This window comes from Notechis scutatus, chromosome 5 (assembly GCF_049901735.1).
Source record: "Notechis scutatus isolate UNSWTSFEM ecotype Mainland chromosome 5, rNotScu1.2, whole genome shotgun sequence".
In the NCBI taxonomy this organism is placed as follows: Eukaryota; Metazoa; Chordata; class Lepidosauria; order Squamata; family Elapidae; genus Notechis; species Notechis scutatus.
Window position 1 is genome coordinate 84,532,920 of NC_142013.1, and position 12,279 is coordinate 84,545,198.

Genomic DNA, 12,279 nt, shown 5'->3' on the forward strand with positions numbered 1-12,279 from the left:
TTATACATAACCTCTTCATTTGCTTTTCTTTGTTTGATTTGAATCCATTCTGAAGTTAAAAGAAGCTAGGAAGTCCAAATACATTATTTTAAGTCAATAGTTTAAACACTAAATCCATGCGATGGTAATTCCTATTTCTAGGAGCAAGAAGGCACTGAAATGTAAATATGTTACTATATTTCACAATAAATGCAAGTCTTTTAGGTACGGATTTGAGATTCATACAATATTTAAACAATAACTTTCAAAGCTTTACTGCCCTAATATATTCTAGATTGTGGTCAGTTATTTAATTTGGATACTTCACTTCTACCTGCACTGAGAAGTAAATTGGACCTTGGAATTAATGGATTCTCTCAGCTATATGGTTTAGTTGCCAAAATCATCAATTCGCTTTTTAAATTAGAAGAATATGTTCCAGGATATATTACATAAGATGGTATACAGTACATTTACTGTACCATTTTGGATGAAAATATCTGATTAATATTGAAAGAAAAATATATTTCAATGCTTCTAAAGCATAGCATTTTTTATGAGCATATGGCTTCAGCAAATCTATAGTCACTTTTCCCCTTTTTCTGCAGAAATTTGAAGATTATGTCTCCTGCTGGTCAAACGTAGGCTGTGGTGGCCATGAATACGATGGTGGCTATTATCATCACCATTATGATGAAGATGCTCCTATTGGCTCACGAAATCCAGGCACCTTCAGACATGGAGCAAATGTCAATTATGATGATTATTAAGATTATTCTCTGTCTTAACTATTATTATTAATAACCGTTTCTTCTCTGTATTTCTATATTAATTCTTTCTTCTCTGTGTAAGGACACTAGAATTTTTTAAAAAATTGATTTTAATCTGGTTCTTAATTTTAGCTGATGGGATTGGGGGAAGAAACCAAGAAAAATGGGTCTTGCATATATTCCTTAACATATCTGCTTTAACATTAAAGCTTTTTAAATATAAAATTTTAATTATGCATTCTTGTGAAAGACTTTCATTATGAAGACTAACTTTCTTTACTGAGACCAGTACGGCCATTTTATATTAATGTACAGCTTACAGCGAATAAAAACATAAAAATGAACAAGTGTCATACAATAACTTCCTATTACCCACCACAGGGCCATGATATCACCATACCAATTCTGCATTTTCCTCGATCCACTCCCATCTTAGCCCAATCATTGGGGAAGAGTCAGGGTTCATGGCCTGAAGGTTTAAGGCTAAAAGGATAATGGGTTTCCAGATCTCAGGGGGTCAAAAATGGAAAGCCACTGTCTTGCTAGGGTTGACTTGAAGTCACTCCTTCCCCATCCAGAACCTCCAGGCATTGGGTCAGCATCTGAACCTGTCCAGTCATGGGTGGAGGTATATAATTATCCTTTGAATATTGATGAAATTCTACTGCTAACTGACGTTACCCATGGGCTTTATTCGATATTAAATAGAAGTGATGAGAAACCAAGTCTTGAGATAAGTGTAGACTTTTCTTCCCCAATCCTTTTACTAACGACAGGAAGGAAAAACACTGTAAAACAGTGACTCCCACTTTCAACCTTCAAATCTAATCCAGAAGGTTGATGATACGAAAGGTTGCCAAGTGATCCAGAAGGGCCAGGGTGGATGCAACATCCCCATCTCAAGCTTTTCCCAACAAATGTGACCAATGCCATGTCAGTACTATAAAAAACTGACTGAAAAAGATAATACACTTCATCCAACACTCTCCAATGCTAAACACTCACCATTTTCTCAACAATCTTCTCCCAAATACTGCCACCTCCTGAGAAGCCTTAATCAACTAGGGAAGGAGAAGTGCTCAGATACATGACAAGGTCATAGAAACAAGGACCCTGTCTACTTTTGCAATATCAACTGGCTCAAACTCTCCCAACTAACAAAGTGAGTCATTTCCAAAGGACCTGCCCAACCATGTTTACTTCAGTAAAGCCAAGTACCTTTGTTTGACAGAGGCTCTACAGGGGCTCTCCTGACTATTCCTTACCAAGAAGGGGACCAGTCACCCAGAATAAAGCTATTGGTTGTCTGTATATAGATACAATAAGGGCAAAGAAGTGAGCTCATTTTGTCTTAATCAAGACTCCTTACTGTGCCTATTGGCTTGTATTCCTCCAGCAGTGCTCTCGTGCCATTACATCTCCCGAAGACCCTTGACAAACTATAAGGATCCAGAGGAGCCACAATCACAGAGGCCGCACAATCACACAGTGATTCAATCTTCTTAAATGTTCATTTCAGTTTGAAACGAAAGCCCTGGCTGAACCATGCACTAATATAATCTTTGTCCTCAAGGAAAAAATATAGTCCGGTGGCCTTTTTTGGTGGGGGGGGGAGCACCTTTGAGACAACCATGATCTGGATGACGGAGAATCTCCATAGTTATACCTTCAGGAATAACCTCAAGTTCCCTTTGAAACCCATCAATTTCCCAAGGCCACCCAATTCAATAGATGGCTCTTCCCTGCAGTGGGGGCAGCTCATAGAGAACTACCAGGGTCAAGAAGGAATGGTTGTCCATGACAAAGAACTGATGATAACGTTCCCTATTCTCAACCTCAGATCATGTTGCCACTACCCCAAGACCTAATGATCTAATGGATGACCTTCTCTGTGAACTATCACTTTTGCTCCTTTAAAAACACTGAATTGTTTTCTCGTCACCAAAAGAGTTTCCTCCCTTGCTTTATAGTAAGCATTGTTGTAAAGACTTGGAGATATCACAAACAATTCTCTCTCCACACTGTTGTGATGGTGTGAACAGTGTAAACTGTCACTATGGTATTCCTTCAAGACAGCAGAAGTTGGCTGGCCATCTACACTCCCATGCATTTCAATTTTTTTGCAGTATTAAAACATGAAAAACTTGTAATAGGATTAAGACATTCCAAATCATTAAAGAAAACAGGATGCTGTTGTTTCTGTAGGAATGTGTAATTCAGGTATGTCAATATTAACAATAGTTAATTTTTGTGTGGAAGTGGCCTGATTCTTCGTTGTTTTTACTAAAAGTGGATTAGTACTGAAAATAGCAATATAATTTAATTATAGAACAGAAAAGAGAAGTTATTCATATTTCCTTGTCCTTCCCAGCATGATTTGTGCTCTCTAAGTTCCCCCATAACCCAGACCAGGTTTTGAGAGCAGACAGAAGATTTTGCATTCCATAGACGGGAGCAGAAGTCGTCCACTGAATTTTATCCATACAGGTAATCTTCAACGTACAAACACTCCTTTAGGAACCGCTTGAAATTACAACACAATCAAAAATGTGATTTAGAAACAGTCCCCACAGTCACAGCATCCCCATAGTCACAGGATTAAAATCTGGGCATTTGGCGACTGGCACAGGTTTACAATGATTGTAGCATCCTGGGATCATATGATCATCCCTTGTGACCTACCCAGCCGGTTTCTGACAAGCAAAGTCAATGGGAAAAGCTGGAATCACTGATTAATGGTTTGCTTAACAACTGTAAGTGATCTGCTTAACAACAGTGGCAGAAAAGGTCGTAAAATAGGGCATGGCTCACTTAACAACTATCTTGCTAATTGTGATGCCAATTGTGATCATAGGCTGAGGACTATCTGTATGTACCGACTTGATTTTTAATTTAACTCCAAAGGGTTATTTGTAATTGAATTGTATTCCTCAAAAGGTATGCTATCTAAAAACCCACATAATATTGTTTAAAAGAATCAGTTACTGATTCTACTAAGGCAGATGTTACATCAGTCTGCTATACCTGTATAATAATATGTCCACTACCACAGACTTGTTTTTTTTACTTAAATCTGTAAGGTTCAGTGTTTTATTAAAATAGCATATTCAACCACTGGTAGCCAATAATACATTAACTTTTGCCCAGAGTATGCACAATACAGTAGTGATTTAAAATAGCATTTATCAGTGGAAATAGTTCAAATTCAAGTGTGCAACTAGAACTAAATGTTGGGTGGGGGAGGAGAACAGATTTAAAGAATACATAAAACTCTTTTACAGATATTTTCTAAATGTCGGTATTCGTCATCTGACAATACTACTTTTTTTCCTTTATGCATAGTCTCTCTCATTTAAAGTACCCATTTTATAAATAAATTGGCAATTCTGCCCTTCTTATCTTATGCGCAGCTTCACAAAGAAACCAGTAAATAAAACTGTCAAGGACAGTTATAACAAATGATCTCACAGCAAGATATAAAACCTGAAGATATTAAAAAAGGATGCATCTATTTTACATTAAAAGACAGATTTAAAAAGTGCAAGGCAAGAACTGCAGTTTTCTTGTTGAGGCACATCCACTTCTTTAAAGCAAGCTTCAGAGTGAAATTCCAGTTTTTTCTTCTTCATGATACCTGTTCTGAAGTCTTTACCAAAAGACATACAACATCTTCTCAAATTCAAGGTAAGAAATGTCATTTCTTGTCCAATTGAATTTTTAGTTATGTCTGCTTCTTCCTTTTTTTATCCTAGCAGGTTTTGGTTTAGGAATATATTGATTATTTGCTTGATATTCCAGTTCTTTCCGAAAATAATGAATGGCTTTATTTAAACCTTCTTCCAACGGAACCTGTTCCGGAGAGAAAGAGAAAGAGAGAGGATTATCCCTGCTTACAGAATATGTGGTGCTTATTTGCAGTACTAAAACTCTGCTTCCTAAAACTTTGCTCCTCAATTCATGGAAATATTCATGGAAGTTTGCTTGTTTTCCAATTTGATGACATTGGAAGTAGCAAAAAACTAGATATTTCTGAGGAAGAAATAGAGATGTACATATTTTGTTTCAGTATTTTTATTGAAATGGTTTTTAGAGTTTCTCCTGAGTTTAATTAATTTGTTTTACATAAAGGATCAAGGGACATTAAAAAAAAAACACGCTTCTATCTCCTGTCCCCAAAAGGAAGCACACCACAGAATAAATTACAACGATTTGCCTTAAATGATATGAAATAAATAATGTTGCATTTTGAAATTACAATACCATTGATAAGACATTACGTACCACAGGTTCCCAACCAAGCAATAATTTGGCTTTCTTGATATCCGGCTTCCTTTTTTGAGGATCATCTTGAGCTTCTGAGAGAAATTGGATTTCACTCCCACTGCCTGTAAACACATTTTATAATTAGGCATATTGTTGAGTTGATTGCTGTTACAATTTCAGTTTCTGCAGAGATCATTTCCTTCTGCAAGGCATTCCACATCAAAAGGTCCATAATGACACAGGTGGTCTCGACTTGCAACTGTAAGTCAGGCTGGCAATCACAGTTCTAAGTCATGATCAGAGTGGTATTCTACCAGTTCGCCCGATTCTGGTATACTGGTAGTGCTGAAGATTGGCGGAGACCGAACCAGTTCTTTCTGAGGAGCTGCTGGAGCTGCTGTTGGGCCCACCCACCTGCTCGCCCGGGCTCCCATAGGGACCTTTATTCCCTGCTTTTGAAGTGCAGCTGCTTTGCGCGGCACAGCAGATTGCTGCGCATCAGCTGCTGAAGTGACAGGGAGAGTGCAGGATTGCAGGAGGTGAGTCGCAAAGCCTCTGCGCCTGCAAAGTGCATGTTTGGCACATGCGCATGTTCAAAGTATGTGCGTGCACATAAAGTGCGCCCACCGAACCAGTGGTAAACTATTTTGAAACCCACCACTGGACATGATGTTCATAACATGAGTTATCACATGACTGATCCAGTGGTTAAGTGAAACCATTGTTTGCTATAGCCCAGTTTTTGCCAGAAATTAGAAGTAAACACCAGTTTCCGACAAAACTGTCCTAAATCATGGTCATGTGACCACAAGGTTTAGTGCAAATACTATCCAATTGCCAAACACCCAAATTTGGTCATGTAACTGTGGAGGTATCAAGCGCTAGGGAAATCAAGAGATTCAGGCAGTTCAAATAAGTATGAAGATTGATTGCAAGCTTAAGCTCTCTACAAGAATCTGACCAATCAGCAGTCAAGTGAAATGAGTGGGAAATAAGAAAGGCATTCAAGGTGGGCTGGACTTAGATCTCTTGTGGGCGCGCAGAGACTCATTTGACTGCTCCCTTGGGCCCAGTCTGGTCATCTACAGGAGGCTGACATCAGAACTTTGAAACTGGGTTGTAAATACCTTTTGGGAGCTCTGTGATAATTTTGAAGAGTTGTTAAGCAACCAATCATAAGTCAAAAACTATACAATACATTGTACACATACTGAGTGCACATGGACCACAGAAGTTTTAGTATTTATAGGCCTATAATTTTTATTTCATTTTTTCAGTTAATTATTATTACATCTTCATTGGGTTTTCTAATAGCAGCTCCAAATTAAATCATCTGAACTTACTTATTAAATTGATTACCTTCCATGTAACAATCAATAGGAGACACATATCACCAAGCTCTATATTTTCTTTACAAAGCAATTTAAACATACTTACCCACAAGCTTTTTAATTAACTGGGCAAATTCTAGAATAGAATGTTCCTCTGGATTCCCCTAGAGATACAACTATTATTAAAATAATGTTTATAATACAATAGTTATAGTATACTAGTATTGTATAGCACGATAGTACAAATTCATTATTTAAGTACAATAGGTACGAGTTTTGATCTTCCATAAAGAGTTATTTCCTGAATACTCATTCTGTTCGCTAACAAACTGCAAAATATGTTCCCAATTGCGGAATTCTCTGTTCCCAAATGGAATCTACCACAGGAATTCCTAAAGGAAAAGAATGATCCAAAGACTAGAATCCTTGTTCTAGCAGAAATTCCTATTGTTTTCACACTACTCTTGAGGGCAAACATAAGGAAATGCATTTTACATCTCAGATCATACTACGTTCAGTAGAGACCTCAATGGTTTTAATTACTTTCTGATTTAGCAACAAAATCTCAAAGAGATGAAATATTATGAGGCAGGAATATAATGACAAAAGCAGCACACCGGATGCAGAAATTTATTTAAAAATGGATTTATAAAATGGGGTCTATGCAAAGGCCTTATTTGCAGATATAATATAGAACTCACTGCATTTAAAAATTGCACCATGCTACTTTGTCCTCATATGGTGCTCATCTTTTTAATAACAATGAGAAGCAGGAGGAGGTATCAATGATGGTGATGGGTCTATTGCAATTTTCAGATCAGGACAATACCAAACGCTATGTCCCAGCACTGACTGATTCCATGCATTCTGAATTTGGGGGTGCTATTTTATTTCCATACTACTTTACTCAATTTCCCATTAAGGTTTGTAACAACAAGAGTGTTTTGTTTACCAAGTTAACAGGACTGCTAACGTTGCTATTCATTAAGGCCACGAGCCCATTCACAAGGTCACTGGGAAAAAAAAAAGATAGAACAATATGAGCGGAGAGTTATTTCCTGATTTATTTATGGTCTGGCCTTGCAAAGTGCTGATGCTAAGGAAAAATTATTCTCTTGGGGGATATTTTGCTGTAAGCAGTGGCATGGGGTGGGGGTAGCAGTCAATGGGACCGAGACTGATAAAGTCCTGTCCCTTTTATACATGCAATACCACATGATCTTCACCATTGGGATGAAACAGGAAGCTTTTGCTGGTACCCATGAACAGAAGCTAAAACAAGTGAACCACAGCAACTTACACTGAATAGACATGAAGGGATGGAGCAAAACATTTCCGCCTAAACAATTTTCACAAAAGACCAATTGAGACAATGGGATGAATGAGTTATCAGGGTGTCAGGTTTAGGTGCAGAACATAATAAAACTTTAAAATCAGGGTAGGGAACTTTTATTAGACTGAAAACTGGAGTTGGTTTTGAGTGGTACATCGTGGCCCACATTTTAATCACCAATGTGGTCAATTCAAGAGACAGGTGAATTAAAAGTAGTTAATTGGATTGTTTCTTTTGGCATGAATTATGTAAATTAAACAATGACATTTACTAACAACTTTTGGCAAGGTTCAGCATGTGTAGCCAGGCTTTAAAGAGAGCGGAAAGGTAGTTTATTCAAGTAAACGGGAACAAACATGTATATCCAGTTCCCACTCATTGTAAAGTCAGCTGTTCACTGCCAGAGTAGAAAATTTCCAAACAAAATTTAGTGTGACTCTTCCACTGTAGTCCTTCACATTGTTCATGGGGATCAAGAAGTCAAGATGGCGGCCACAACTATGCAATCAAGACCTGCCCTGTCATGAGGCAGGCAAGCAGTGGGGAGGGCACTGACTGCATGATTTTTGTCACCTTGATTATTTTGACTTCCTTCTCTGGAACATTTCTGCTTGTCATACCTAACTTTGTCATTAAGAGCATAATGAACAGTGGTAGGCAAATTTACCCTGGATAGCTATGGGATAGGAAAGAAATTTAGGTTCCTTAGGCCCTTTAAGAAATGGGAGAGGGGGATTCCTCTTTTTATAATTAAGCTATGTGGTTTTTTCTCCCCAACAAAATTCAATAAATGTAGATGGATAGGCATAAATGAATTTGGAACTGCAAAAGTGGTCACAGAATTTTTAAAATTAGCACAAATATTATGCTTATTCTAGGTTAATGTTAAGCCACCATTATGCTGGCTAAAACTGAAAAAAAATGCTCTCTTTAAAAAGAAAAGTGCATATCCACATATTCAGCAGAAGGTGGCAGTAATGGTTTAAGGGAAAACAGGAAGCCCAGAGGCTTCTAACACTTCTTTTGCCACTTAGAGTTATTGTGTGTGTATGTGTGTGTGTACTTATGTTTATTACTAAGCCATTTGTATTGACTATTTCCCATTCTGTAAAAATTAAATAGCGGGTGTGGGTATAAATAAACATTGTATTCCTGCTGGGCTGGGCTGAATTAAATGTAGCCAAGGCGCTGCTAGAAAAACATTCCACTCTGTCGTGGGTGGATAAATTTCCCACACTCTGCTACAAACAAATACCTGAATGGCTGGCACAATACCAAGCCTCGACCAGGTTCGACCAGCAAATATACATAATTGGAATTGATGCAGACTTATTCACTCCTTGGACAGATGGCTCATATCCTCCTTTCTAAACCGTTTAGAGGGGGCTGTAAAGCACTATAAAGCGGTATATAAGTCTAAGTGCTATTGCTATTATTTGTTTGCAACAATTATTGAAAGCAGCAGCTAAGCAGGGTTGCAATGAGAGAATAAGGCCAGGATGTACAGTTTGACAGTTATTTTCTGCGGTGACCTTTTCTTTTAATGTTATTAAAGAATGTTATATTAAATAGATAAAGAATGTTATATTAGATAGATATAACAAATACAAAAATCTAATACATAAATTGATCAAAAAGGAAAAGAAACAAAAAGTATCTAAAAAGTTTAAATCTTATTTAAAAAAAAGAAAAGAAAACACAAGCAGGAGAAACTTCCCCCTTCATCTCCAACAAGTAGATTTAACATTTATAACTCATCACTGTCTCTTAAAATAGCTGCGGCAGGACTGAATTGATGTTGTCGGTGCTCAGAAATAGTTAGTCAATGGTTTGATGAGTAGAAAACACCGTAATTTTATGGCTTTTAAAAAAGATTAAAGTGGTGTTAAGTTCCTAAGTAGGAGCTTTTAAAAGTTGAATTTTCTAGATTTATAAGTTTGGGATTCTCACAAGGAAGATGTTAAACCAGCAATGGCATACTTGCTATACAACATTGTTAGATGAGTCATGATTATCATTCTTCACATCTGCAGCCCAAACTGTACAAAGAGATGTTTACTTAATTGTATGCTAGATGGAGGTTCAACTTGCTAGCAGTAATGAGAAGTTCTAGAAGACAAACACTGATCTAATTTGCAAGAATTCTTGCCTTTGAAAGTAAGCACAACACCAACATTCAGAATTTGTAGTTTTTACTGCTTTATTTTTTTTTTAAGTTTTGAGACTACAAGAAATATAACTATAATGCTCTCTCCATACAAATTCCTACAGTTTTTAAAAAGTGCTGTCAGATAATGAATGGGCCACATGAATGACACTACTCAGGAAAAGTGCTGAAAAGTTATATGGCAAAATTAGGACATGTGGAAAACACTTTCCCACAAACTCTTCTTGAAACAATTAACATTGGTTAGCTAAAGGCCATAATAAGATTGAGTTGAATTCAATATAAAAATGTGTACCTGACATACTGGAATGCTCTGGTTTGAGTGCCAGGCCCATATACCTGGAAGAATGAAAAATGACATAAATAGGTATAGCAAAAATACCACTCTGCAATGACATACAAGTACCATCCATGTATCCATATTTGTTTGTCCTGATTTACCAAATGATTATCTTAATGAGCCTCTGTGGTGCAGTGGTTAGAGTGCAGTACTGTAAGGTACTTCTGCAGCCAGCTGCCTACAATTTGGCAGTTCAAATCCCACCAGGCTCATGGTTGACTCAGCCTTCCATCCTTCCGAGGTGGGTAAAATGAGGACCCAGATTATTGGGGGCAATATGCTGACTCTGTAAACTGCCTAGAAAGGGCTGTAAAGCACTATAAAGCGGTATATAAGTCTAAGTGCTATTGCTGTTAAGCTAGACGGAGAATAATTTTATTATATACCTCTTAAATACGCATTAATTTTTCACTAGGTTCATGGAGTGCAATCAACAGGCTTCCTGTCCAAGATACAAACCAACAGGACTATTTCATATTGGTCTATTTGTTCATTTTCATGTTGATTATTTGTTCATATCTAGCAATTCTTACCAATTTTAAAAATCCATTCTTTTCAACATGGCATTTTTTGGAAGAATTTGGGTTTTTTTCAAAAAAAAAAATTCCATAGTAGAATATGCTTCAAATAATTATCAATTTGCTTTACAAATGAGAAAGAAAAAATGTTCTTAAGTTGGCAAAAAATAAAACCAAGTCATGCAGGCTTTTCTAACAATTTATAAATAATTTAAATCTTCTATAAAGAATTTAAATCTTTTTTTTAGTGCAAGTTGAAAGACTGCCTACTAAATGTCTTAGCAACAATCTTGCCAGTAAGCCGATTACAAACATTCTGCTAGTATATGGTTGTTTGCCAGAAATAAAATATTGCAATTTTGAAAAGGCTGAATCTCATTAGATTCTATTGTTCTTCAAAAGGATTTCATACATCCTTGCCTGAAAATCCTTTACTTTTATATTGCAAAACTTCTCTGCCATTCTAAGATAAAAGCATTACTTTATTGTAAATATTTAAATTGTTAAAACAGCAGTAACTTTCAATGTTATTTTAAAAGGAGCCATTTCAAAGTATTGCTTGAAGCACACCAAATGGAATTAAGAAGCAGTTTACACGAATATGTATATTTGTCATTTCCAGAACTCTAGCACTAGATGATAAATAGATGCATGAATATCTGCTATAAGTGAACGGCAAGAGATAACATATTTGCTATGTTAACAAATATCAACTCAGGAAAGTTTTCAATAGAAGCAGTTCACCTATTTGGTTGAAGGCTTCACTTGATTTCTTACCAATGAATCTTCCATGTATTAGAAACAATTTCTATAATCTTAGGTATCTTAATATTAAAGGCACTTTTGAGTACAACACAATGTGCTTATCTGATTAAATATTATATGATGCATTAGAATGTTTCAATTTCTAATTTAAGATTCTTTACTAAAATATTGATCCTGTGAGTTTTCACAAAATGGCAGATTTTGATGTGTCTTTGCCACACAGTCATTAAACTGATGAAGATGAAGACATACAGTTAAGGGTTCTCCTTGAAGAGCTTGCAGGATAAAGTTACTAACAACTCTGCCATCATTCATGTGCATCCGGGGACCAAATGTATTGAAGATTCGGGCAACTCTTACTTCAACACCTTCCTGAAATGACAAGAAATAGCATCTTGTAAAAATTCTATTGAAAATCTTCATGCTGGGTTTTAATTTTTTTTTTTTTTGCATTATTCCAGAATAAGAAATACCCCCACACACATACAATTGTAATGATTTCATATGGTGCAGTTCATCTATAGATCTATTACCTGCCAACACCGTACCCCTCAAATATCTGCTACAACAGCCCCATCATCCCAGCCAGCCTCTGAAATAGGTTAGCCATTATGAGGGTTGGGGCCCAGCCTATCGGGACTGTACAAGCTGAGAAAGACTGGCTTGTAGCATTATTGTTGAAAGAACTCTTTCTCAGAGATTTCTCTTTGGAAGGATAATATAATGAGTATTTCTGATTAAACTAAATCAATTTTTGTTAGGCTTCTGGGGACATGAAGCAGTTCGAATTAGTAAACAAAACAGATACTCGTG

The 12,279-nt window shown here is 36.6% G+C and overlaps 2 protein-coding genes across 4 annotated transcripts in view; one reads left to right on the forward strand and one right to left on the reverse strand.

Moving 5' to 3' along the window:
- ECRG4 (ECRG4 augurin precursor) overlaps positions 1 to 1,100 on the forward strand; it is a 12,161-nt gene extending 11,061 nt beyond the window's left edge. For both annotated transcript variants that reach the window (XM_026666757.2, XM_087967207.1), the window contains exon 4: positions 588 to 1,100. In XM_026666757.2, the coding sequence (XP_026522542.2) occupies positions 588 to 749 (162 nt within the window). In that variant the 3' untranslated portion in view covers positions 750 to 1,100. The remainder of the gene's footprint in view (positions 1 to 587) is intronic.
- A 2,814-nt stretch (positions 1,101 to 3,914) lies between these two features.
- The window catches only part of UXS1 (UDP-glucuronate decarboxylase 1), a 49,606-nt gene continuing 41,241 nt past the window's right edge, over positions 3,915 to 12,279 (reverse strand). For both annotated transcript variants that reach the window (XM_087967205.1, XM_087967206.1), the window contains exons 10-15: positions 11,719 to 11,838; positions 10,139 to 10,182; positions 7,296 to 7,356; positions 6,450 to 6,507; positions 5,031 to 5,134; positions 3,915 to 4,598 (exon numbers count right to left, since the gene is read on the reverse strand). In XM_087967205.1, the coding sequence (XP_087823331.1) occupies positions 4,467 to 4,598; positions 5,031 to 5,134; positions 6,450 to 6,507; positions 7,296 to 7,356; positions 10,139 to 10,182; positions 11,719 to 11,838 (519 nt within the window). In that variant the 3' untranslated portion in view covers positions 3,915 to 4,466. The remainder of the gene's footprint in view (positions 4,599 to 5,030; positions 5,135 to 6,449; positions 6,508 to 7,295; positions 7,357 to 10,138; positions 10,183 to 11,718; positions 11,839 to 12,279) is intronic.